Source organism: Pteropus alecto, unplaced genomic scaffold (genome assembly GCF_000325575.1).
Source record: "Pteropus alecto unplaced genomic scaffold, ASM32557v1 scaffold11, whole genome shotgun sequence".
NCBI classification, from domain to species: domain Eukaryota; kingdom Metazoa; phylum Chordata; class Mammalia; order Chiroptera; family Pteropodidae; genus Pteropus; species Pteropus alecto.
This window is the reverse complement of record NW_006431956.1, coordinates 856,991-884,187: the sequence shown is the minus strand read 5'-3', so window position 1 is coordinate 884,187 and position 27,197 is coordinate 856,991. Positions and strand designations below refer to the sequence as shown.

General features: G+C 46.9%; 1 protein-coding gene across 1 annotated transcript; it reads right to left on the bottom strand.

Moving 5' to 3' along the window:
• Positions 1 to 3,587: 3,587 nt before the first annotated feature.
• RBM17 (RNA binding motif protein 17) lies at positions 3,588 to 27,132 on the bottom strand. Its single transcript, XM_006906950.3, has 12 exons — positions 26,870 to 27,132; positions 20,617 to 20,754; positions 16,680 to 16,796; positions 13,907 to 14,073; positions 13,256 to 13,353; positions 10,493 to 10,549; positions 9,172 to 9,313; positions 7,132 to 7,283; positions 6,140 to 6,213; positions 5,496 to 5,594; positions 5,046 to 5,118; positions 3,588 to 4,928 (listed from the first exon to the last, which is right to left on the bottom strand). Exons 2-12 carry the CDS (start codon positions 20,737 to 20,739, stop codon positions 4,825 to 4,827), a joined length of 1,206 nt encoding a protein of 401 aa, XP_006907012.1. The 5' UTR covers positions 20,740 to 20,754; positions 26,870 to 27,132; the 3' UTR covers positions 3,588 to 4,824.
• Between the last annotated feature and the right edge of the window lie 65 nt (positions 27,133 to 27,197).

Below are 27,197 nucleotides of genomic sequence, written 5' to 3'. Positions count from 1 at the left end.
TTTGGAAAGGGCAGAGTGAACAGTTTGGGGCGCACGTGTGAGGTGGGTGGGGACGCCTGACAGGCCGTCGCATGCAGATCCGAAGTTCTGTGATGAGGCCTGGCTGAGACGAAGCCACATGTTAGTCACAGTGGACACTGACGGCTGGGAGGGCAGGAGGACTCACCTGGAAGAGGGGGAGGGCTGAGCAGCACAGGGAACCCGACAGGAAGCGTGGCCACAGGCCTCGCGAAGGGAGTGGCCAACAGTGGCCAGCGCCACAAAAGGCCGAGAGAGAGAAGTGAATAGATGGTGGGGGCCGGGGCACAGAGCTCCGCAGGAGCAACGGGGGGCCTGGTGGGGTGCCTTGCAGGGCTAGCTTGCAGTCAGTCTCAGCCCCATTCCTTACGTGTGGGGTGCAGTGTCGGGGTGACGAGCAAGGAGGTGGCAGTAGACTGATTCTTTGAGAAGCCTGGTTTTGAAAAGAAAAAACAGTAGGGCACCGGGGAGTAAAGAGATGTCACAAAGTTCAAGGGTTTGACTTTTTTTCCTAAAGATGGAGATTTGAGAATGTTTATGTGCTTCAAAGAGCCAGGACAGGGAGAGTTAAAAATGTGGGCAAAGGAAAACCCAAGTCCTACCATGCAATCCAGCAATCGCACTGTTTACTCCACTGATGTCCAAACCGACGTCCACAAAAGTCCTGCCCACGAATGTTTGCAGCAGCCACATTCAGTCACCGCACGCTGGAAGGGGGCGCGGCGCCCTTCGGCGGAGGAAGGGACAGACCGGTGCACCCGGACAGTGGAATAACAGTCACCGATAAAGATCGAGCTACCGAGCCACAAAAAGGTACGGGCGACCCTGAAATACGCAGCGCTAAGTGACGGGAGCCAGTCTGCAAAGGCCGCGGGCGGCGTTAAGTCCAAGTCCGACATTCTGGAGAAGGCCAAACGACGGAGAAGCGGACAGAGCAGGAGCTGCCAGGCGTTGGGGGCGGGGGGGCGCCTGACTGGGGACAGCGTGGGGGTGCTCTTCGGGGCAGTGAAACCATTCTGCGTGATACAGTAATGGTGAATGCAACATTAAAGTCTTACTCAAAGCCATAAAACTTTACAGCTCAAAGAGTAAACCTTAACGTATGTACATTTTTAAAACCTCATTTAGGAGGTTTGGGGACCCCAGGATGACATGAAGAATGCGACAAATAAATCTAATGCATTGCACACATATGCCCTTGCTGAGGGTTGGGGTGGGGGACAGTGTCGTCGAATCGCCTGAAGTTCACTAAATGGCTCTTGGCTTAACTGGGGAAGTAAAAGCATTTCTAAGACTGCCCAGGAAACGTCAACTACGTCGCCACTTAAGAGCTCATTGGCCAGAAATGTCACATGGCCACTTCCAGCTCCACGGAAGAATTTAATCTTCGCAGCCCTTAGAACAGGGGCATGGGGCAGAAAGGAGGCGTCAGGGAACGGGCGCTGGGGCGCAGTGTCGGCCGTCGGGCCCTTCGCCCCCCGCCCCGCGCTCACTGCTCCCCCATCGCGTGCACCTTCGGGCACCCACCCGCCCTAAGGAAATGCCTCACGTCTCTTCCAGCTGCTCAGTCCGGTCCCGGTGACACGCGGTTTTCTCGATCGGGCCCACACGTGGTCCCACGTGGCACAGAGCCACAGCTAAAAGGCCCGCTGTCCACCCGGAACGCGGGGCCTGACAGGAAAGCGGGAGAATCGGCGAAGCTCACGGACTGAGCCACGGGCTGCGGGGACCGCGCCTGTGGCCTGTGCACAGGGCGCTTCGGCTTCCCGCAGTGGGCTCTGGGGCTCTGTCCAGCCCTTTCTCCCTCCCTCAGTGACTATGGTCTTGGGGCAACTCAAAGCCATCATTTGATGTGGGAAAGCGGCATCTGTAATTCCATTTTTGCAAGGCCACAACCTCCGATCTAAGCTCCTGAGAAAGCTGGGCCCCTCGGATGTCTCAGTCGTGGGGTTTCCCCAAACCAGCGGGCTCTGTCTTGTAACTCCCGGCCAACTGAGACTCCGGGCTGCAGACAGCTCCTCTCAGCAAGGACACAGCTTCTTCCCTGCTTCAAACTGGTCTCCTTTACCCTGACGTCATCGCGCGTTTGCAGGACTTCACAGCCTCCACACCCAATATTAGGATGTGTTTAATCCTAATATTCCTAAGGGGTAGGCATAGTTAGCCTTTCTGTTTTCAGTCAAGGCACCCGGTCACGGAGCAATATGCAGGAGCAGCCTAGCACTACGGTGGCCTGCGGAGTGAGTGGACACACGCCAGGACCTGCGGTCCCTGTCATTCCCCGTCACACCAGTCTGGTCCGTGCCCTGAAGTATGGCAACGGCTTGGCGAGATGTCTGAACTAGTGTCACCAACCAAGGACAGGGGGTCCTCCCATCCTACCTTCTCCCTCTTTCAGCATTTGTCATTTGCAATTCCAGAAATCAACTTGTTTATAATCAATTAGTTGTTCTTAGTTGCACATGAGAGAAGTCACTCTGGCTTGTTTAAAAAGAGTGAAGTACAAAAAAATCCCCCAAAACCAAATAACAAAAAAATAGCAAACGGAACCTTCTGACAAGCCCGTCACACTTTGAGGTTTTATATGAAGCAAGAAAACTCCTGAATCCCACCTAAGAAACTGCTTCAGACTGCCCTGCCACACAAGCAGCCCCACAGCACGTGCCACTATGGGGTAGTGAGGTCTCTGCCAACGCCGCCCCAAAGGCGAGACAAGTGTGCCCACCCTCCAGAGTGAGGGCGCTCCCGGACAAGCTCTGCTCCACGCAGAGGGCCAGGGCGCTCACCCTTCCCCGCCTTAGCTGTGACACAGGCTGGGACTCGAGTTTCCAGTCTCTACCTCAGGGAGGCGCTGAATTTGATGCTGGGAACTCACAGGCACCAAGGGCATCCAGCAGCTCACAGGTGGCCGAGTGCCCAGCGTCCATCAGTCTGGACCTTCCTGGTTATGTTGTAGCTTCAGTAACTTTTAATTTATATTGAAATTTTCACATTGAAGTTCATTTGAATTTTGGTTAATATAAAAAAATTAATTTCACATTTCTCAAGCACCATCTTGCAGATTTAGAGATTATTCCATTATCAGAAATTCATCGCGAGTAATGCGCTAGATGATTAAAGCAGTCACGGATCATTAAAAGTGATCGGCGACGGAGAAGCAAGCAGTCCCGAAGAGCCCGTGAGCCTAAACATCTAAGCGTCAAGTACTTGCATCTATCTCTCTGGTTGCTGATCAGGAGACAGTTGGGAAAAGCCACCTAAATAAATGACGTCACAATAAAGCAGAGCAGTAACGATGCAGGCGTCAAAGGCAGTTTGCAGCTCACGCTCTACGAACGAACATCGGAGTCCATCAGATCCCACGGAGCCGCCCCAACGGCCTGGGCACCAGCGGCGTCACAGCAGGGCCCCAGGGAGACCCATCCGAGTTTCGGGGCTGCTGGCACCTCCCGTGTCCCAAGGAGCATCCCGTTACGTAACTTTTACGTTCTTTAACCCAAACGTATTTTCTAGAACACGTGCACTTTTATCACGAACACCAAGTTTCAACTCAATCTCACTCAGTAAAGTACCACAGAAGAGGAAATGTTATTGTTTTATTTACGTTAAATAAAAACAGAGAATCCTTTTGTAAAAAGGGTCAGAATATTCCTGTCTCCAAATCAAGTCCATGGACGCAAAGTGACGTTGAGCGCTTTCTCCCCTCAAAGAGTCACAATTTCCAGGTTGTGACAACCTACAGACAACACAGGCACCGCCTCGGGAAAGTCACATACAATATTCGGGCAAGCAAGGGACAGAACACAGGCACAAGTATGTTCTGAGAACACTTCCTGCTCTGGCAACGAACCTCGAATATTTGTTTCCTTTTTCATGGTCCTGCTAAATTTTTAAGCCACACGTACCGCTGCTCTCTGATGGTACAATGTTCCATAATTCCGGAGTTTTATTAACTGGCAATGCAGTTTAAGTAACCGATGTGCTGAATTTCATGGTTTAAAACTATGTATAAGAACTAACACTACTGTAAATTTTGCCAGTAGAAATGTGACCCCAAGGAACCACTATTCCGAAGGACGGGCACACAGGTACAACGCAGCCGTGAGGTTTTGAGTTAACGTGTCGTTTCTGATCTACGCTAAGGGTATGCTTGAACCCCTGAAAACAAACGAATGCTAGATTCATGATTCCCCTACCCTCAATCCATCACAAACCCTACAGTCTGACTTAGTTTAATCGAAAATGACTCATCCGAACAGGTCATGGCAGGTTCACAATCCTTCAGCCTGATTTCAGGTCGTGAAGAGATTTTTCTGAGTGGAGTCAGCAAGAACTTCTCTGTTAGAGAAAGCAGACGTTTCACCTTTGGCAGACTGCCAAGATGACACTTCATTATAGAATTTATGAAGCTACAGTTTAGTAACTTGCAGGTCTTGTTAAAATGAATTTTTAAAAAATGAAAGAAAAGCAAAGAATAGCTTAATGCATATCCTATATTCCAAAACTTTCTAGACTTCTTAGTGCAAGAAATACTGTCTCACTGAAGCACTTGAGAATTATCATGAAATTCTAGCAAAAAATGGTAATCATCTCAAAAGTGGTAATAAAAGAGAAACCAGAGAGGCACACAGATTTTTTTTTTTAAGGATTTTTATGCTATATTAAAAAAACACAAAATAAAAAAAAAGGGACCAATCAACACACATCTCAGCAGCCCTTCTGAGTCCCTGCGCACACAGCACGCGAGCTGGCTGTCGCCTCCTCTGCTCGGCTTGGAGCTTGTGGTTCGTGCTCCAGTTCTTAAAATCAAACTTGTTCCGCCAAATCCAAGACTCTGAACTTATCCAAATTGTAGAAACATGCTTTTACCACCCGGCCACCGAAATACCTCCCATTCAGATCTACGACAGCTAAAAGGCAAACAAAGACAGTTAATGCAGGTTTCCCATCAGACAGCACGTTTTAATTTTAACAGTTAAGATCACAAATTTAACTTTTCTGTTCTTTATATTTAGCTGCACACTTACCTTTAATTGCTGATTCGACCCTCTCGAATTCTAAAAATATCCGCACTGCTTCATCGTCAGGGGCACCAGGGATCTGGGGAGGGAATGAAAGCAGAAAAATACGTAGTCATCATCTGAGATGTCACTGAGTTTTCCTCCCTAAATGATGTGTCAGAATAAGTGTTCCAATTATCGTCATATATGAACAAGTAGTAGCCAAATAAACAAGGAAATAAGTATAACTTGTCCCAAAACTCTGTCGAACACCTGTTTAGGACAAGCACGGTGTTAGGTGCTGGGAACACACAGCTGACCCATAAACAAGTAATTATGTGGTCAACAAGCAGCGATAGGACACAGAAGGAAAGCAGGAGCGTGTTATTTATAGCGCAGCACACCTCGCTCTATTTGTAGAAAATGTTTTGTAATCTATTCTGACAGGTTGTAAACATCACAAGAAAACACTCTTACTTCGAATATCACACATTTTCCAACTTTGCCATATTTTTCACACTCTTCCTTGGTTTCAACCTCCAAGTCTTCATCTACCTCTCCTGCACCAACCATGTTCTATAAACAAAAATAAGTCAATTCAAGTGTCAAGTATAATTTACAAATATATAAGTGAGATGCATAAATAACTTTCACGATAGCAGATGTTCTCCATCCCAAACGACACAATGAAAATTTTCATCCCTGTAGCACCTAAAAGTTGGCATTTCTTAAAAAAAACGAAACTATACATTGATGTTCATAAAGTTACGAGAACGATTGTATCTTAAAAAAATAAAACCATGCATCGAAGTACATAGTTACAAGAACAATTATATAAGCATCAAAATGCATAAACTAAGTTAAACTTCTAACAATTTCAGATGTTTTAAATTACTCACTATAATCTTAAATATTATATTCAGCAAAGAAACATTAATGAAAAAGGACGCTAAAATCAGTCTCATAGAGAGTCTATCTGAAAGTGTCATTTGCAATAGCATCATTTCCCGTTTTCTTGGCCCATTATGCTACCACGGGCCTGCAAGCGTGTAGGGGTGGTTGGTGGGGAGTGACACCGAAACTCAAGGCGGGTGAACGGATTTCCTCCTTCTGCCTCTTACCCTTAGTAGGACCACTTTAGTAGGACACTTAAGTATTTCAGTTAGTGGATTTGAATCCGACTTCTTGGATGCATCTGTAGAAAACAAATCACCAGTGTAGACATGTTGGTGCTGCGTCCGAGTTATGGTCATTTAATTTCAATAGCAACCCCCATGCCCTAGAGTCAGTTACAGGCACCAGGCAAGCAGCCTCTGAGCGACCATGTAGCCTCGCCTGTGACCGAAGCCTCCGCTTTGCTTCGCTATAGGTTTTTACCGTAATCTCTGGGAGTTTCTAGCTCCCCCAGTTCCCTGCAATTTTTGTTTGGTCCACTTCCTAAAGGGTTGACAGAGTACATCAATCACAACCCTTACCGGAGAATGTCCTGGCTCCAGCCAAGGTCTCTAGCCCAACGTAATGAGCAGTTAATGGGCCAGCCACCGGCTGACTTCGGAGACTCCCGCAAATCGGGGTGGCTCTAGGCTGCCTGGCTGCTTCTGAAAGCTGTGTGCTGACAGGCTGCCAAAAGCCTTAGTCTTCTGTCAGGAAAGGGAGTTCAGCTATGCTGACTCCTGCTTAAAATGCAAGACATGTTGGACCTATTCTAGCACGTTCTCGGTACAGAAGGGACTGTAGTAATCAAATAAAAATAAGACACCAAGTATGTGTCACCTACCAGTACGAACACTTAGAGGGTGGGAACATGGCGGACACAGTCACTGACAGGCCGTATGTGGCTGTCATGCGGTGGCAACAGGACTACGGCCTTACCGACGTGGCATGGCTCTCTGCCTGCTAGAAGCGGGCATGAAACGTCCGTCCTGTGTGTTCATTTTCTGGCCGCCCCTCCTTGTCTCTTTGTCCCAGGGGCCTTCCTGTCTCTACCTCTGTTCTGAACAAATGAAGATGAGGCACGGCACAGCCGGACTGCGTCGTCCTCGGAAGCCCCGTTGCGTGCAGGCGGGCCAGTCTTCCCCGGACTGCACGCCCCCCGCTCCCGGGGAACACCCACCTTTCTCTGTGACTTCGCCCACAATGATCTTGCCTCCTCGCTTGCTCGTCTTCTCCACCGACAACGCCGTGCTCAGCCCTTGCTCGTGCTTCCCGAGCCCCTGGCCTTCCCGGAAGCCGTACTTCTGCATGATTTTATGAGCGACCGTGCCCCTGGGAGGGGAAGAGGGAGACCCCTTACACCGAAGCCATCAGCTAGGGCGTAAATCGGATTCTGTCACCGCAATCGACTTCTGGGGAGAAGAGTGGAAACCTCACGAGGGCCTCGAAGAGCTCACACTTAACCAACAATGGGCCACTCGGCGGAAGTTGAGGGGTGTTCAGGATGAAGACACACAGGAAGCTAACACTGGAACCCCAGATGCCCTGAGGTCACCTTTAACGTATGGGAAACGGTGGTTTCCCTGACAAAGTCCCCCAGGACCCATTAGAAAGCACTGGACTTCGTGTGTCCCATATCTGCACTACTACACGGTGTCCGGCCACAGATTAAGTGTGCCTTCAACAACAAGTGTGAGTCTCACGAGGACGACTGCACCCTCCTGAACAGTGCAGCAGCTTCCAGATCATCTACTTAACAGGAGACAGACAAACTGAGGCCCAGATCTGCCAACGAGCTTAAGGATGGCTAGGAACAAAGCAAGACACGACACTGAGAAACGACTTCTATAGGTGTTCGTGGCAGAACTGAAACTGGAACCCACAAGGCCTGATTCTCCCCCACTGCATGAACAGCATTAAGCTTCCCAGCGGCACGCGGAGGTGCCTTATGGGTCTCCAGGATGCTCCCCAGCGATGCCTGGTACTTCCGGCTTGAACCGCAAAACCCTGCTCCAGCTAGAACTGCACCTCCATTACTTCCTGGATGCGATTTCCTTAAAATTCTCATTTGAACGAGCTGTTCTAGGGCTAAAAAGAAATGACCCAAAACTGAACTGTGCCCCATCGCACCTTCCTTACATGTACGTTAAAAACTGAATTCCTGTTTAAAAAGGGATTCAGCAAAAAGGTAATTTTTATCATTAGCAGGAAAAAAAATGGCTTGATGTCTGCCCACCCTCCAGCGGACACCCTGGGGCAGCCCCACAAACCTTCCCTCAATGGACCGACTGTTCTCTCTCCACATTGCCCAGTGCGGTGGCTGCCAGCCTCATGTACACTTGAAATGAGGCTGGTGTGACCCAGGACCTACATCTTAAATTCACTCCCAAGCCGCCGTGGCTGGCAGCTCCGCAGAGAAGAACACGAGGCTAGGGGATGGGCCCACGGAGGTCAGACACCCATAGTCCCCTTGCAGCGCACGAGCCCCTGCCACCTACTCTGTCAACTTCCGACGACTCTAAGGATGTCGGGAGCTAATGCACAGGGGAGAAGCCAGCTCAGTGTGCTGCCCACAGTCTAGGCGTCCCTATCACAGGCTGAGCGTCCTTTTGAAGCACACAGAAGGCCAGAGTATGATGCTGCTTCATCTGACAGCCTCTCACAGCACGAAAGGAACAGTAAATATAAAACAGTCTTTGCAACGACAGGCATGCCGAATCTAGTGGGGTTAAAAACAACCCACCATGAGCCCCTGAAAATGGATTTTTACATGTAGGCAAACAAATTTCTAATTATAGCTTGAAGGACTGAGTTTTTAGACCAAAGGTCCACAACCATAACCTTAAAGCAAATGGCTCGTTTTAGCAAGGGAAAAAAAAGTGTCATTCACCCTTTGGGCAGTGTTAGCGCCAATTCACACGAGCTGTTTTATCTGCAAACGTCATGAAAACAAACGTATCTATCAGGAACCATCCTCCAGAGTACACTCTGCACCCGCACCGTTCCAAACTCCCGTCTTGTACAGAACACGCAGCCCCGTGCCGGGGGACCACGTGTGACTCACTGACATGCATGGACGCGTGTGACTGGACACACCGAGTGTCTCCCAATAGCGCCCGCGTTTCTGGGCAAGCTGCGTCGGCCCGAAGGGCGGCCAACCGCTCAGTCACACCACGCCTCACCCTTACGCGTGCCGAGACGACAGCACCAGGACCGTTACCCCATGTTGGCGAGGAAGGAGTTGCCAGGCCCCGTTGGGGACCGGGGCCTGTCCTGCTCCTCGTACACCGGCGGAGGAACGGCGGCTTTGGAAGACTGTGAGCGCGGTCGGGAGTCCTCTTCGTAAGGAAATTCTCGGGGTACTGGTGAAAAAAACAAAACGGGTTTACCAAAACACCCAGAGATTCTGAACTGCGCCTGGATGAATCAATTATCTTCAACTAATTCAACTGACGTTTTTGGCTTGCTCCAAGGAATGAGAAAACACATCAATCAATTTTAGCCTCCACATAACTTTTAAATCACAGAGGCAGAACACTATTCTTCTGGTTCTAGCTTTGTTCCAGCTGTTTCTATCTCCTCAAATGTCCTTTTTACAAATCTTACTGAAATGTTACCCATTAAAAGTGCTCTTCAATGACAATTTTTGTCTGATTTGTTAGATTTTTTAAGTTCCAGAGAGACCCGATCAGTCTTTTCGCTCCCACAGCGTCTTGTGTACCTGCCCTAAGCTCATCTCAGGACGTCGTCAGCCCAGCACAGACTAAGTTCTCTGAGGTTATGGACCACACACGAGGGCGGTGACTGTCAGCCCAGGCTACACAGCAGAACCAACAGGAAGCTTTATAAAGACCCGGATGCTTGGGCCCCACTCCCAGAGACTGGTTTCAACTGGGTATTTGGTTGGTCAGGTGTTTTCGCACAAAAGGCATTTAACGATGCTTTCTGAATCATCTTCTTTAAGAGGCTAACGTAAAGAGTGCAACAGGTATAAAAAGCACCGGAAGTGAATGTGTTTTCTTGGCACAGTTTAGGTGCAGTCCAACCCAGAAGACAGGAAAATGACCTAGATGACACATCAGAGTTCAATGCCAGCCCCCGAATCCTAGAGCAGATGACCGGAGGAAACGGGGTGGCATGTTTTGGCAACGTCTGTGATGTCCACAATCTGTGCACTGAAATGGAAACCAAAGGCAGAAAAACCTAACGGAGGCGGACACTGCCACCTTGTGGACGGCCGTGAACTTAACAGCCTCCAGACCACTCGGCACAAAATTGTAAACAGAGGCGCTATTTGTTTTAACCTAACTCCAAATATGAAATGTTGGAGAAGACAAAATTTAAACAAAACAAAACAGAGACCTCACCGTATAAAAATCCAGGCCTCAGAGCCCTGCACAAAACCTTCCCGGAGTGGGAGGGGGCGGCTGGAGGGCCTGCCCTGGGCCCTAGGGTGAGAGCCAGAGGCCAGGCGGGCCTGCGGGCCCAGGACCGGGTTAAAGACCTGCAGCAGAGCGGCAGGGGAGGCAACGGATACGTACACTCTTTGTCTTTCTCCACGAGAGAGGTGGGTGGGGCGATGGCGGCTCCGCCCATACCTGCGAAAACAGAAACGCCACCGATGAGGGACATTCAGACGCCTGACGCTCAGGACGTGACGGATGCCATAGCCATATCATGCCCTCCCCTCCTCGAACGTCTGAAGAATTCAGCATCTGAATCCAGGACTAAAAATACAGAGAACTGACAAAACCGACAGACGAAATTGTTTTTTTTCATAGCAGGCCGTCAAGAGCCCTAAAATGTAGTTAATAAATGAATCATGAGGCAAAAGAACATGACCCAGAGAACTGGCAGTTACCTAGAACACAGTGACACAGCTGCTTGCTGAGAGCGTGTCACCTCCGGCCCCCTCGTGTGGTGCTGTCATTCCGGCTTACGCCTCTGAAGCAGGTGTCACCGGTTCCATTTTTCAGAGGAGAGTTAACGGGCAGAGACGGTATAAAACGCAGCTCCCTGTGGCGCCTGGCTCCCCCCGCCATATGGCACACCCCTTCTCGGGGCGCAAACCACTGGAACTAGACACCTACTTGCAGCTACAGGTATTCTGGTTGCTGAAGCATTGGTTTTGTGTTGTCGCCATTTCCACTCACGTCCCTGGACAGAGACTAGTGGACGTGAACCAACCAAAACGACTCCATTTGCTCCCCCACAGCAGGGGGAGAATGTGAATGAAGAGCAGGAGGAACTTTTCATTAGGCTCAAGCCCTAATGTGTATTATTATTGCTTAATCACCAAAGAAATAGCATAAAAATAATAAACCGTAAAAAACAAACTAATTCCAAAGCACTGCTGCACCAGCATAGAACGCTTCCCAGAGAAATCCCTCTAAGCCGGCACGCAGGCATCACGGCTACCAGGCCTGGACTGGACAAAATGCTTATGCAGAAATATGAACTAAACTCTCTTATCTTTCTTCTGAAGTACCTCCTATTATCTTGTTTTAATCTTGTCACTAAGACCTGAGTGATTATTGATCGATTCTGAAAAGATTAGCTCTAACGAGTCCAGTATAAAAAACTCAAGATGAGGACTTGAAAACATGCCGCTAGTCAGTTACGACGTGGACGTCAGCTGTTACCAGCAGCACACAGATGGCTAGACCGCCACCACCCCCCTGGCATCAGGCTACCGCCCGCTACTGCCCAAGGTGGCGAGCGGCCTTCCTGCAGGAGGCCAGCTCCTTACAGACAGGGCGGTCGGCAGCGAGCTGGGAAGATGGGGCCAGCAAGCACTCGCCCTCCATGCTGGGCTCCAAAGCAAGCGACGGAAACCAACGCGTCGGCTCCTGGGGGACGGCTGCGCAGTGCTGAACGCACACGGCCGCCCACGAGCAAAGCGCGGTCCTGACACGGTCGTTTCAAGTGCATAACACGATGACTCCATATCTGCATGTATTGTGAAATGATCACAGTAAGTCTAGTTAGCATCTGTCACCATACGTCATTACGTTTTCTTCTTGTGATGAGAACATTTGGGATCTATTCTTAGGAACTTTTAAATACGCGATATGGTATTAACAGTAGTCGCCATGCGGCATGACACCCCACCACATCTTTATTTTATAATTCCAAGTCTGTACTGCGTTCGCCCACTTCTCCCACCCCAGACCCCCTGCCTCTGGCGACCACCGATCTGTTCTGTTTCCATGAGCCTGGGTTTTTTGTTGGTGAGTAGGGGTCTATAAATACATTTAATTTATATCTACATTGAAAGATTTAAGAATTCTAGATTATTACAGACTGCTTCTTTCCAACTCAATTAGTCTTTTGAAATTTAGATTAAACCCTGAATCAGCCTCGGCTACACACCTGGGCAGACCAGGCTCACCAAACTGCTGGTCACGAAACAGAGTTCATATGTGTGAAAATACACTCCAGCTTCGTAACATTATTCTTAGGTCTTAGATTTAAAGATGGCCACATTATGATGAGGTTTTCAGGCAGACAGAGATCGTGGATAAGGTGAACGGTGGACCCGTATTCTAAAGCACTTCCCTGCGACTCGGACTTTTCACCCTTAAAATGGGGATAATCAGAGCCCCCTCCAGGCCACAGTGCGGCATCAGGAGAGAATCTAAGGAAACACTTGGAGCAGTGCCTGGTACCCAGCAGACAAGTACGAGATTTAAATTCTCACTTAAATCTCAATCTGCAACCAAACTGGCCAACTAAATCAAGCAAATCCCAGCAATGGAAACATGACGAAGCTATTTTAAAAAAGCAGCATTCCAGTCTCTCGAGAATGAACGCTACTTGACTACCTAGTGGTCACCAAGGGTCCGGCTCCAGCATAATTACAATTCTGCTTGCAAAGTTCTAGCGCTGGAAGGGGCCTTACAAAGCAACTAGTTCAAAGTCTCGTCTTCCTGCTCTCTGACGACACAGAGAAACCAGCGTCCAGGGAAGCTCAGTGGCTTCCTCAAATGCACGCATGTCAGGGACAATGTTCTGGAAACGAGCTTAACAGAAACGCAGCTGGACACAGTGCCTAGGTCAGTGCAACAGGGCAGTAAATCAAGGAAAGTATCCAATTAATAAATGTTAGCCAGTGGGTGGGACGCTCAGAGGATACGTGTGAAAACACGACGCCAATCGGGGCTGTGTGCAAACGCTGGCCGCTGGGTTCCGGAGAGAAAATGACCACAGTCAAGGCCAACCGAGCTATTTACCCAGTTAACTACGGAAAGTGAATGGCGGAAGCGCACCGTGTTTGCAACATAACGTTTACACTCATGCCTTACTTCTTTTCCTCCTCTCTCGCTCGTAATCTTCATCTTCATCAGAATCTGGGTCTGGTCGCCTTGAAAACCCACTGGCCTCGTGTCGGTCTTTACGCCTCCTGTGATAATAAAAAACAACAGTCGTCACAGACGAACCGACTTAGAGACGTGAGCCCAGGGATGTCATCCTGACTTTCTCTCGGCTGCGAACATCCAAATCCTCCCTTTCACAGCAAACTATGAACGGGGGGAGGGGCGTCTGTGCGAACAACTGGTTGAAGACTAAAGTAGCAAAAGTATAAGAAAATTCCAGATGATGAATCGAACAGATTTAACAGGTCTATGAGTATAAACAGCAAGAAAACAGTTCCCTCATAGCATGGGAAAAAACTATTACTCAACATGAGGATTCTAAGTTACTTTCCTCACAACTCACCCCAAATGTATACTTTACGTTTTCTTCGTCTACGTATGGAATTTGCTCTAGGGTTTGCTTTCACGCTGGGATGGAACTACTACAAATTCTTTACAGCAACCTGATTTCTTCTGGCTATCGCTCGGATCCCCCATGAACAGCAACCTCGGCCGTAAGGACAGCACTGGCGTCCACGCGCTGACGTTCTAATGAGGGATTCAAACACGCGCCGGCCCCGAGTCCAAACGGAGCCTTACTTTTCTCTCTCTTCTATTTCTTTCTGTCTTTCCAGCTCTCGCTGTCTCTGTCGCTCCTCTCTCTGGCGTTTCACGACTTTCTCATAATCGTTAGGGAACATAGGGTCGTATTCGTCGGCTAAGGGAATCAGAACTTCTCCCGCGGAAAATCCACTGGGTACAGGATCCTGAGGAAGGTAAACACCAAAGTAAGTGTCATTCTCATGTCTTAAAATCTTATTCCTAGAACTGGGGTCAAAGCCTATGAGGACTGGGAGGAGCCTTGGTGACCATCTACCTGCCTCCTGTTTTACAGATGACGGAACTAACACCCAGAGGTTTGGTGGGTGACATGGCCACACCCCTCGCTAGGTGGCAGCAGAACTCTGACAAAGAATTCAGTATTAACTTTACAGATGCCCTATGGCATTTTCCTGACATTGCTCAACAAGCTGCTACCATCTAAAATTTTAAGCAATAAATTTGATATTTACTGTAAAAAGTGAATACTTCTGTTTTTACGTATGTCTGTGAAAACTTAAAAACCAAACGACCCACAAATCAGCAATTCTTGTGGTCATTCAATGGAAGTGATTAGAAAAAGGCCTGAAACCTAGGTTGGCAGCTGTGGTCACTACCCAGTCTAGGAAGCCCTGGTCTCCTGGTCTGGCCTTCCTAAATGTCCATGTTTCCTTCCTCCATGTTTTCCTAGCATTACTCTTCCTCAGTACCTGTGACAATAAGAGGCCTGAGCTGTTCTCCACAGCCGCCTCCAACAAGCCCAGGCTGGGGCTGCTGCCCGTGGGCGCCCACTCACGCCCCCTTCAGGAAGTACGCTGCCTGGGACTGTCACAGGCAGGAGGCTGTCACACGTGGCTTGTGACTGAGCACGAAGCTGATGCGCGGAGGAGCCGTGTTCAGCACCAGTGGATCTAGACCCAGCTGTGCCGTTCAACACTGCACGCGAAACACACACTTCATCGTTTCCCTGAAACTGAATGTCAGGAAACACTAGGATTTGATGAATAAATTAGAAAAATAACTAATTATCTCCCAGGCCCTATCACTGGAAAATCTACACAAATCTATTTAACATAGGGCTCCCAAAGGATAGTTATGAATTTGTATTCATATAAAAGACATTTTAAAAACACAAAGGCGAGTGAACAAGATTTCCTTTGTTATTATTAAGACAGGAGAGAAACTAATCATCAGCCATCCGATTTATATAACACTATTACCACAAAGTTCCTAACTGAGAGAATGATGTCACTATGAAAGTTAATTCTTGTCATTTCAAAATTTGAAAGCAAACAATGTTTACTGTATAAACGCTGCTAAGTTTAACAATGAACCATCATTCTCTAAACGCTCTAAAGAACAAAGCAGTTTGTTCGATTTTTAAAAACTAAAATGTTAATACTCTAATGGTGGGGAAGGTGGGTGAACCTAAAATACTCATATATTGCAGGTGACATTACATACCGACACAACCACACTAGAAACAAGTTGGCACTGAAATCAACTGGCAATAAAAATGCCTGACCCCTTACTGCCACCTCAGGAAAACTAGCCGAAGAAAATAGTTTTACATGCACAGAGCGCTCTCTGTAGAGATGCAGAGGGTTATAATGGCAACATTAAAGCAGATCTAGACAGTTCTACAGTTAGGGAAGACTTGTGCAAATTACAGGGCATTCACCTGATGGGAACTATACAATTAAAAATTGGTCATGAAAACTATTTACAAGAAGGAAAATGCTTACTGATAAAATTTTAGCCCAGCTACATCATAGGTTCCAGAGTCTATATACAATGACAGAAAATGATGGACCAGTTTTGAGTAGATATAGTGAGAAAAAGTTAGGTAGAGAATTTAAGGGAAAAAATGTTAAATGACTCAGAATCTCCAAAAGACACCTGCATGTGGGAGCCTCTCAAGACCACGAGCAGGAGCAGTGCCAGATCCTCCGGCCAAGAAACCCCAGCAAGAGCTTCGGCAGTGTCCTGCCTCAGAGCGGCAGCGAGGTGGGGAGCACATGGAGTGCCACCCGGGACAGTCAAGGCTGTGAGGACAGAGAAACCGAGGGAGGGAGGGAAGGAAGGAGGCGCGGTCTGTGCCTGGGCTCCCTCGGTCTGGGGACGCGGGCTGGGAGGGCCCTGCTGCGAAGTGCGCAGTAACAGCGCATTCCATCGCTGACTCTGGGTCATTTCTCACCGAGCGGTGTGTGTGTGTGTGTGGTGGGTGGTTAAAGGGTCGGAACACCTGAATGCCTTCTATGGAAGAACAAACGCAGACCTAAAGAGTGGGTGTGAGCATACCTACAGTTTGTTTTATTCATCTGTCCCCCACTTGGTGTAGCTTTTACTGTGATTTTGAATTATACCCTTTCCAGCTCTTCCTCATCCTCACTGACCTACTCCATGCTTGTTTGGTTTTTAAGCTTACGTGAAATCACTGTGATAATAAAAGGCGGGGTGGTAGAACTGTCTTTATTTTTAACCCATTTCTCTATTTTAATTCACAATAAAACAACAAACACTAAAATTCTTTACGATGGCAAAAATTGCTTTTCTTTTGGCATATCTCCACTTTCTGATTTTTCTATAACGAACTATTTTAAGTAGCTAGATGTTTTAAACTTGATAAAACAAATAAAAATTAAGTTGAAAATGACACTGACTAGCCGGAAGCGGCCTACCGCGGAGACTGCGAGTTCAGAGTGACACAGGCATAAAATGAGACGCACACAAAGCGGGAAGGCCAGTCAGGGCTGGATGCAGGTGGGCTCACCTTGAGGCCGGCGGCTACGTGCGGCGGGGTGTCCACGACCTGCCGGTCGTCTGAAGAGCCGCCTCGCTTTAGGTCGATTACCGGGGCGAGGACTGTGCTTTGTTTTGTCCTCTGGCTCTAAAACCATTGAAAAACAGGAGAAGTGAACTGAAGCTTCAAATTAAAATTCATACTATTTGTAACAAAGCTTTTTTTTTTTGGTCTCTGTAACAAAACCAACCTTTCAGAGATGAGAAAATCATGACCTTCAAACAGTCTTTTAATTCATTCCATTCCTCTGACCACATACTAGTTGCATTCGCCTTTTTTCTACAACATGAATCTCCTCTATTTTGGGAAAGTTTTATAGTAAACTTGGTCACTCTTATTTAAATTTCCACGTGAAATTAGCTCCCCACCAGATTCTCCCTTTGACCAGGAGGGCAAATCTGTAACAGCACACGACACTTCGACTGATGTGGGTCTTCCACAAGGAATGGGTGTGTTTTATGTCCTGGGGAAGACACTTGCGGATTAGGGTATTTTTCCTTCCCAGCGGAATATAAAATCCTGCCCGACCTCTTTTATTTTGAACCTACAGAACAAATTTTTTAAAAAGATAACCATGACCATTCGCAGACCACTGACCGCTGTCAGCATTTTCCCACAGGGCTGGAGCCCACGCCTGCATTTGGTGCTGGGCCGTTTGAAAGAGAGCTGAGGACAGCAGGGCTTCACTCTGAATCTCCTGAAATCACGGACATTCTCTTACACAACCACACTACTATTCCCACACCCAATAACACCAATCACTCCCGGTGTCAGGAACCATCCGATTCACATGCGGATTCTCCAAGGTGTCCCCAGAGTGTCCTTCAGACAGCTGCTTTTCCACTGAGCCGGGACCCTGCCAAAGCCCACGAAGCACCTGGTTTTCGAGTCTCTTGATCACCGCCACCACTGCCACCTGCATCTTCGTCTTCCTCTCCTTCTCTTTCTTCCTCTGACGTGTCTTGTAAAATGCTGCGCATTCTAGATCTGTCTGGTAACTTCCTGGTAGTTTAGCTTCACTTATTCCTCTACGCCCTGCAATTCCTAAAGACTCGAGCTAAATCTTGATTAGGTTAGTGCTTTTATTTTGGTGGGGGAGCAAGAATCCATCACAGGTAAGGCGTTGTGGTTCGTCCGGCCTCACCCCAGCAGGCACATGGGTCAGGCTGCGTGGCTGTAATTCTAAGCGTGACAGATAGGTACAGGGTGACCACCTGACCTTCTGTACAGTTTAATTCCCCCCTTGCAATTTAAGGTGTTAACATTTTCTTTGTTATCACTACAAAAGGCTCAAAATAAACCACCATTTGTCTTGAATTTAACAGTACTTATAATTTTAAGCAAATAAATTTAATCCAATCATTAAATATACAAGTCACAAGGTGAATACCAAGGTTTAAAGGATGACGAACAGGGTGAATTGTCAAAATCGTATTTTTCTATTATTTTGTTTCTATTCTACGTATGTGTTTTAAATGGACACACAGATGAAACTGCAGCTCCATCTTTCAACTGCAGGTAACGTTTCCTCTACCACACAGCTTTTCAGTTTTGGTTAGGCCAGCCCGGTACTGAGCAATGAGTACATCAACCAGTCTGTGAGAGTCGACGAAATGTATCTTCACTTCCCTTCATGAAAAATACATCAGCTTTACACAGCAATCTCAAAAGATGAGAAAGTTGGTAGAAATGATGTCACAGGCAACTTTTTATTTTGACCAATTTAAAAAAAAATCGATTTGAAATCTCAAGAGATTTCCTAGTAGCTGAAATTAATGTATTTAGACAAGTGAAAAGATGATAAACAGAACTTGAACAGACTGAAGCAGTACCGGAGAGGGTGTCCAAGAGCCCTGATTTCACATAAAACATAATTCCTTGCTCACCAGCATCCAACTCGTTACTATTCATGTGAGTAAAATGATGGTACGGAAAATCAGCATGTGATCTCTTAAATTTTATTTGACTTTTTAATATATTTATTTTCTGGAAGGATTTTTCTCAATTGTATTTTATAGAAGCTGGTTTTCCACCTATAGTTCATAATTATGCACTAGCTGGACAGAGAAAGTGATCCTGAAGTACACTGGGCAGGAATAAACAGATTATTGAGAATTTTAAAAAACTGACTGCACTGATCCATGAAGCTGACAATTTTTAAACTGGGAATAAAGAATGATCCCAAGCAATTTCGATGTGTTTATCTCTAGAATATTTTGACTTCTACTTTTCTATTTTGTTATGCTATCTTCCACTGAACTAAGATTGCGCACTAATCACGTCCACTCAACTCCTGAGTTTATGCGTGAACCTTGCTCCTTGGAGCCAGTCATTTCACAAAAGAGAAGAGTAGGCCTTCAAGAATGAAATAAATGAAACTGTATTGTTCGGAATACAAAACCTTATACACTTATGTGCAAATCAAAAGGTACATGAAACTGACAAAGATTTAAAAAATTAAACCAATTTAAAAAATTAAAAGGAAAAACAAGACGTTTTGCTAATAATCCTTTCACGTGGGATGAAAGCTTGTTTTAAAAAGACAAAATTCTGTCTCTTTAAAAAGAAATACATAAAAAAAATCTCAACCTGGTAATGATGAACTTGAAAAAGACAAAAACTCTAACCAGCAGAACTGACAAAAGAGACAACCATTAAGACAGTGCTGCTCTGCCTGTGGGTCCCTGGCCCTAAGACCTTTTCCAGTCCTGAGCAGTCAACATGTCAGCGCTTCAGTGTAAGTGTCTACTGATGCCACAGGAACGGGGAAGAAAAATAACGCCAACTTTAAAAACCATTTATTATGGGAAATTTCAAACACAAAAATAGAGAAGAGATTAAAGAACTCTTAAGTCTCCATCGCTCAGTTTCAGACAGCCATCTATCAGCTCATGGCCAGTTCTGTTTCATATACATCCCTCTCTCTCCTCTCCCCGACGGGATCGTTTTAAAGTAAACCCCAGAAATCACATCATTTTATCAGTAAATATTTCAGTATGTATCTCTAAAGCAATTTTTCCCAACTTCTTTTTTCTTCCCCTATAGCGTTCCCCAAGTAACCTTTTCATACATTTTCCCCATCCGTAAAATTTCAGTCCCAGATACATCATATACCCCTCACGTTCTTTATGTATATCTCTGCTTTATACCTAAAAAGAGCAAGGTTTTTTTCACCTCCTTAGGACCAATACTCGCCCCATCTGGGGGCACAGCCTCTATTGGGGATGCACACTCTAAAACCCAAGGGCCCTTAAAACAGTAAACAACCCGTACTGCCACTCTCATTCCTAAAAGTACTCGACAATAACGTTTTAATATCAAATATCCAGTGGACAGCTACGTGTTTAATGTTTTGCATGTTGAACAATCTCAAGGGTGTCGCCAAAGCCCAACATGTACATAACGGAAACAAAAACGAGCCCTAGCCTGTGTCCGCCAGACACACTCGGCACCAGCCGGAGTCCTCGGTGGTGCACGCACGTCACCACAGCTTAGTGATTACCGCGGAGCCTCCCTCCTCCCAGAGCTGTTCCCAAGCCACCCACAATCAACAGCAGGAGTGCCACCCAAAGTATAGGCTCCCGGGTCCCCGACCCAGAACCAGGATTCACCAGCCTATCAGGAGCAGGCTACTGAAGCAGCATTTCAACCAAGTCCGCAAGGTCGGACACAGAGTTTGCAAACCTATGTCACTGCTGGAAACTGAGCACCGCTTTTCGTCACCGGAATGTCTGAAACAGTTCCATCCACCCCCAGGAGTCCGGAGAAGCAAAGTGACCTTACACCCCTTACTCCTCTCCACCCAGAGCCTCTTCCCCGCATAAATGTCTGTCCCTGCAGAGTCCATGACAAGGCAGGAGAGCAAGCTGCCCCGGGGCCTTCCGCTTCACCCTGTGGCTGATCTCACCTTCGCCTGGGTGAGGGCCGCCTTCTTCACCTGAAGCTGAGACTGCAGCAGCTTGAAGTTCTTGGACCAGCCTTCCGTCTTCGAGTCGCTGGTCTCCACTCCCAGGTCATCATACAGGGACATCTTTCCAGTTTACCGCTGAAATAAAGGCAAGGGGGTGAGGCTTAGAGAACACGAAACAGTTAGGATTTCAAATCTTCCGCTGTGGAAATAACTCAGTATCATGGAATTTTAGAGATACAATGCATTTGGGGGGGTGCCTAGGCCAGGAAGCTTTGGCGACAGAAGCCAAAACGCTTGCTGTCTCCAACCAGTGCCCCCGCTGACACATGAAGCCATACCTATGTGTTGTTTTAAAATTAAACCCCTAGAATTAACTTTCCTATCTATAAGGTCATGTGAAGCTGGCAGGCTCTGCAGCATACGCTGAGCCAAAAGTGGCAGTTCCAGGTTCAGACATTATTACTTCATACATCCAATTAAAGTCCCATTTTGTCTCAATAGTGAACAGTAGAAGCCTCACGAAAAACACCAACTACAGGTTCATTTAGCAAAATTAGCTACCCTTTTATAAAGAAAATTTAAACATGCCTAGAAATTAAAACTGGAAATGACCTCACAGATGCCGCACTTCGATGGCTTACTGCGGGGAGAGTAGACGGTTAGTTCTTGAACAACCTGATCTCCTCGCATCCTACCAAAGAGAAACCGGTAACCTTCAATGACACTGACTACCAAGAGATAGCCAGCGACGAAACATCCCTGCAGAATATAAGATGACAACGGCGACCGTTCACATTCATCTGGCCCCAGAGGCCGGCACAGGCTACAGATGGCTAGCGGAGGGAGGTCACAGTGGGAGGCTCATTTCAAAGCCAGGCAGGTGACCCCCACCGCCCCTGCCAGGAACCCCGAATGCCACCTTTAAAAAACCTCAGCATTCTGGAACCCACGATATAGCCCACTTCTCAAAAGAAGAAATCAATCTCTTTCTCACAGATGGAAAGAAAAAAATTTTTTGATTGAAATTCCTAAATTGCAAGTAAACGCTTACACAGGGAGGTTCTGATTTATGGACACATTCCAAAAGCCTGTCAGTTCCCAGGCCCGGACAGTGTTTTGCCACGGAAACCGTGTTGGACAAATCCTGTTCCACCTGTGTCTGAGGACGAGCAGGCGATACAGACAAGGAAAATATTTAATTTCCCCCCAGGGTTACGTCTGACGCAGGACGAAATTCTCTCTCTGCTGTACGCTTACTTCTCCAGCCTTCTACGACTGGGGTTCTAAGTCCCTGCCGCTCCAACACCTGGGCTGACCTGGGTTCCACTTTGTGTGGGGTGGGGGTGATGGGGTGGACACCAGCTTTAACCCCCGAGAACAGCTGTTCTGGTTTCGGGCAGCGGTGCTCTCTGCCTGGAAGTCAGTACTCCACTAAGCTGTTCCTGCCTCTTAACATCTGGACCCTCGGATTACCTGAAAGTGACGACAGCTCGCAGCTCCGAATTCTAAAGGAAAGGCCCCCAAGGCAGCACGGCAGCAGCGTGAATGAAAGCTGACTGCTCCAATGAATCGCCTGAAATCGAGGAATGCCTACATGTGCTCCTTCTCATTACGGCTTCTTTGCAACTCACCAGCTCAGCTGATAGCACGGACAGAATTTGCCAGACAGCATATCCAACAGGGAAATAAATGTCCACTGCCTTGAGTGCCAGACAAAGAGAACATTTTATTCAGGAACTTGGCAACGCCTTGTCCCATTAAGCTGGGGTCACTGAAGGTAAATGAGGAAAAAGGAACTCCATTTCTTAACTAAGCATGGCTGAAATACAACATCTTCTGAGTTTCACGGGAACCCCCTTGGGGCCTACTTTCAGTACCTGCTTTAATCCACAATGCCGTAAACGCCATCAACACCTAGATCCAGGTTGTGGAGTTCACTGCCTGTCCAGACCGAGATCACTGTCTGTCCCAGAGCTGAAGAGGAAGTCAGGCCAACTGCACAGTTAATACGCTATTTGCAAACCCCTCCCAATCCAGCTTTTCAGAATTTTCTGGCCAACAAGGACTTTTGGCTAGAAGGAAGAGCTCTGCACCAAAGAGCTTCAGAAGCTTCCAGGCACCCTTCTCCCAGCCTACCTCATAATCAAAACGAATGGTTCTTACCTGAATTTCAATTTAAATAAGATATCCTTAAACTTTAATATTAGTCTGAAAACCTCAAACAGAGCAACAGCAACAAAAATAATGGTGAATACCCAGCTTAATACTGTGGTTCTCAAAAACACTACTTCAGAAACGACCATGCGTCTTTTAGCTAACCTAGTTTAATTTTTTGAGTCTTCTTCATCCAATTAGTCACCGAATCAAAACCTAGTAAAAACTATGGGTTCATTTGTTTTATCTTTCTTTATTCTTACAAAAGGGAAGACTAACATTCTGCGAAATGAATGTACGTGAAGCTTTGAGAAATTACAAACATAAATTATTAAAATTTGTTTGCAAACCAAACTCCACGTTACCTCTCCCAATATGGCTTCATAAGGAATTTGAGAACTTCATCAAAGGTGTTTACAGATGTCAGTGCCAAAGGGAATGAGTTGAGCACATGTCCGCTACGCTATGAAGGGAGACTAGCTTATGTTTCTGCATCTCTGATTTCTGGCACAGAGTAGGCATTTCATAAACATTTGCTGAAATATTAATAATCAAATACAGTCTGTTCAGCCACATGACTCACCAGTGAACCTGCACAGTGCCCACAGGTTCACTGGAAAGTCAGAGTAGGCAAAAGGTGCTGGAGACGGATGCCGGTTACGGTCACACCGCATGAATGTACTTAAGGCCACGGTACCGCACGCTTAAACGAGGTGAAAACGGCAATTTTTATGTTATATCCATGGGACCACACATATACACACACGCACACACACGAACAGGTAAAAGGGAGGGGAGAGGGGGTGGGGTGACAGGTGCTGTCTAACTCTTGTACCTCTCCCTACCCAGGAAAGTACTCTCTCCTAGAAATACCTTTCCAAATTTTGGGGTTAAAAAAAATCAAGCAGTGTAGAGCATCTCTGCCTCCCACAGAGTTCTTTCATCTAAGAATCCAATATTTAACAAAGATTTCATTGCTGAATTAACGAGTTTTCATGAGACCATATTTCCCGATTCCATTTCTAAATTGAAGAGGGTTTGTTGACAATTCCATTTGATTTGCCTTGATCTGCAGGCTTCAGAAATCATTATGCAGCCAAATCTTATGTTAAAAGTTCCCTGCTTCTGTTCTCAAAACCTATATTAGAAACGGATGTCCTATTACCATCATCTGCTAATTTTCTGCAACAAGTGTTTGCAAATCAGATCTCTGCATCGCAGCAAAGGCAGAAGAGCTTTCTTCACCCTCCTCGGAAAATTCAAAGTTTTCACGGAACTTTGAATTCACAGCACTGCATTTAATCACAGCAACGACACACTCGTCATCCAGACACGCACGAATGGCCTGCTTTTAATTACTATAATGGTACATGCACAGTGACTTCACCACCCAAAATGAGAGACCGGATCTGGACAAGAAGCCACCACACTCAACCCATGCGACCCACCCCAATCCCACTCAAGTGATTTCTCTGGCCCAGGGGTGAGCAGCGGCCTGAATCCCATTCTCGTTAATTCCTTGCTTTCCTCATTTTATATAATTGTATTTACGCAGCTTTAGTGGATCTATTCCTTAAAAGACGTGGATGTTTTTATTTTGGCTGTTTTAAGCACTCATAAATATACCATAACCGATTCACTCATTCTCCCATTACTACCAGTGACATCACAAGTGCCTTGCCAAGAAAACCCAGACCTGAACTTAATTCATGTGAGATGTTACTGAGATGACAGAACACATTTATTTCATGAAGTCTCGTGCCAGGTAATAAAAAATAGCACTGTCTAATATTTGGATGTACCTTACGATGCCAGGATCAAATGCAAATACAAATAGCTGATTTTTATAACTTAAAATACCTAAATATTTACTTGTTTATTGTGACACCAGCCTTTCGATCAGTCATGCATCTTTCACATATGCTCCGTTTAAGAAACACAGAAAACACAGTTCTGCCAAAAAAAACAACTTTTCAAGACTCTAAGCTGGCAAACGACTTTTTTTAAACACGCGCAACTGGCAAAGAACGTGGAAGGCGTCGTCTCTGAAACGCCCCACCTACTCACCTTTCAAGCGCATCTTTGAAGCCTTTGGTGACTGCTACCCCCACATAACACTGTCTCCGATCTGTTCCCTCTGAACGCACTTGGAGAGGAGCGACTTTCACACGTTCTGCCCCAAATGGCTGACACACCTGTCTCTTACGATATCGTAAGCCCCTTAAAGGTAAAGGCTGTTTTGTCTTCGTCTTTTTATCTCCAGCTTAGCGCCATGCTTGAACACTAACCACCATATAAGTATTTTCTAAATGTATCTGAATGGATGGAAAATGTTAATGCACCTACTTAAACCACAGTATTATGAAACGGTAAGACCTGCAGATCTGCCTCTTACAAACATAACTTATGGTAAGTGGGATCTGTTCTAAGTATGTATAGTAAGCTTTAAACAGTGCACTATAATGGGAGAAAAAATATTGCAACCATACAACTAATAATGAGTCACCTGAGCTCTGAGTACCTAAAGAAGCAAGCCTGGTAAGATGAGACCTTCTAATCACTACGTAGGTATTTGTGTAGCATAAAGCAGGGGTCCCCAAGCCCCGGGCCATGGACTGGTACTGGTCCTGGCCTGTTAGGAATTGGGCCACACAGCAGGAGGTGAGCAGCAGGTGAGCGGGCGCAGCTTCATCTGTATCTGCAGCCGCTCCCCAGCGCCAGCATCACCGCCTCAGCTCCGCCTCAGATCATCAGGCGTTAGGTTCTCATGGGAGCACCAGTCCCTGATGCCACAAAGGTTGGGGACCACTGCCATAAAGTGAAAATGAAGCCAACAGACTGCAGGAAATCTACACGGACACAAGGGAACAGGAAGGAAGAGGCTACGAGGGGCAGTGCGCACTGATGGACACAAAAAATATAGCTAATAAAAGGCATCTGCCTGTCAGATTTGTAATACTTGTTCCCATACCTCCACCTCTGACACCGTGACACAGTTCAGTGTTTCCACACATTCTCACAGACTCTACTATTACCAAAATATCACAGGCCGGAGTGTATTCTAAACAAAGTCCGCAGAGTCACCTGTAATTTAGGTGCCTAACAGGATGTCCCTCATGATTTACTATTATGAGACCTGAGGGCTTACCAGCCCTGGATTATCTGTCCCCTGAAGATAATTTAAAATAAACCAGGTGAAAAGAAACCCGCTTTAAAAAGTTACATTTGGGGATGCACGGCAATTCTTCTCAAAATCTTACTTTCCATAAAGTCTATTTTTAGTCTTCACTATGAGCACGTTTACCACACCCCATTATATTTCTGTCTATCTCACGATCCACTCTAAACTGTAGAACATCAGCACATTTCTTAACGAAATTCTAAAAATAAAACCACCTTCAGTTTAAGTTCCTGATTTCTTACCTCATATTCCCTAAATATCCTTATTATAATCAAAATGTCTGCAGCCTTTATCCCATGAAAATGTAGATCCTTTGAAAACTCCACTTGGTGCTGAGAGATACAACTCTCATCTACCTGGGTGTATGCAGAATTTTGCCCTTATCCAGAATATACTTCCCACCCATTCGCCTGGTTCTAGCAGTAAGTAGCACCGACGGCTCCCCTTTGGGGATTTCTCTGAGAACCTTCCTGATCTGATATGACTACCTCTCGTCAAACCTCTCTGCTTTACCTGCACTCTCTACGATGTGACCATGGTGCTTCACTCACCTCTGCCACCTTCACACTTATTTCTGCAGGGAACCTTTTCCCCATCCTGCACATCTAACAAAAACACCCCGAGACTGAGTTATAAGCATGACTCCCTACTGGAAGCCTTTCCGGATCCCACTCCAGGCCCTCGGATCAATCCAGACACGGGTTTTTATGGCTGTTACCCACGAGAGCAGGGACAGAACCCCACTTATCTCGCACCTGCCGTTCATAAGACAGTCTGGGCAAGAGGAGCTGCTCAAAAAACGCTAGGTGACTGGACACCAGCGCTAAAACAGGCTTCGAAAGGGCAAGAACCGAGGTAATGCCGGAGTCATGTCTCCCTGCCCAGGTAAAGCCCTCATCTTTGAGAGGTACCCACATCTGGGGTTCCGCGGTTCGGGACCGAAACAGCTCCTTTCCTCCCCGCGCCCTGGGCCTCGAAGGGGCGCAGGGGTGCTGGGCCACAGGTGGCACAGGCCTGGCTACCGGGGTCTGGCAACCGAGCAACTTTTTCAAAACGTGACCAACGGAAGGGCGAGAAAAACGTCCTCGGGTCCCGAAGAGACAGACGAGGAGACGGAAGAACGGGGGGAAAAAGGAGAGGCCCCGGGGATCCGAGGCAGATTAAGGGGGGGGCGCGGAGGCCAACGCTGAGGCGAGGGTCACTGGGACCTCCGGCCCAACGCGGCGCGGCCCAGAACCACGGC

Excerpts from the sequence above, each read along its gene's own strand:
- RBM17 (XM_006906950.3), bottom strand. The coding sequence starts at position 20,739 with ATGTCCCTGTATGATGACCTGGGAGTGGAGACCAGCGACTCGAAGACG. Across the intron at positions 9,314-10,492 it reads CGTGGAGAAAGACAAAGAGT|TACCCCGAGAATTTCCTTAC; the intron begins GTACGTATCCGT and ends TTTTTTCACCAG. Across the intron at positions 5,595-6,139 it reads CTAAAGTGGTCCTACTAAGG|AACATGGTTGGTGCAGGAGA; the intron begins GTAAGAGGCAGA and ends TTTTGTTTATAG.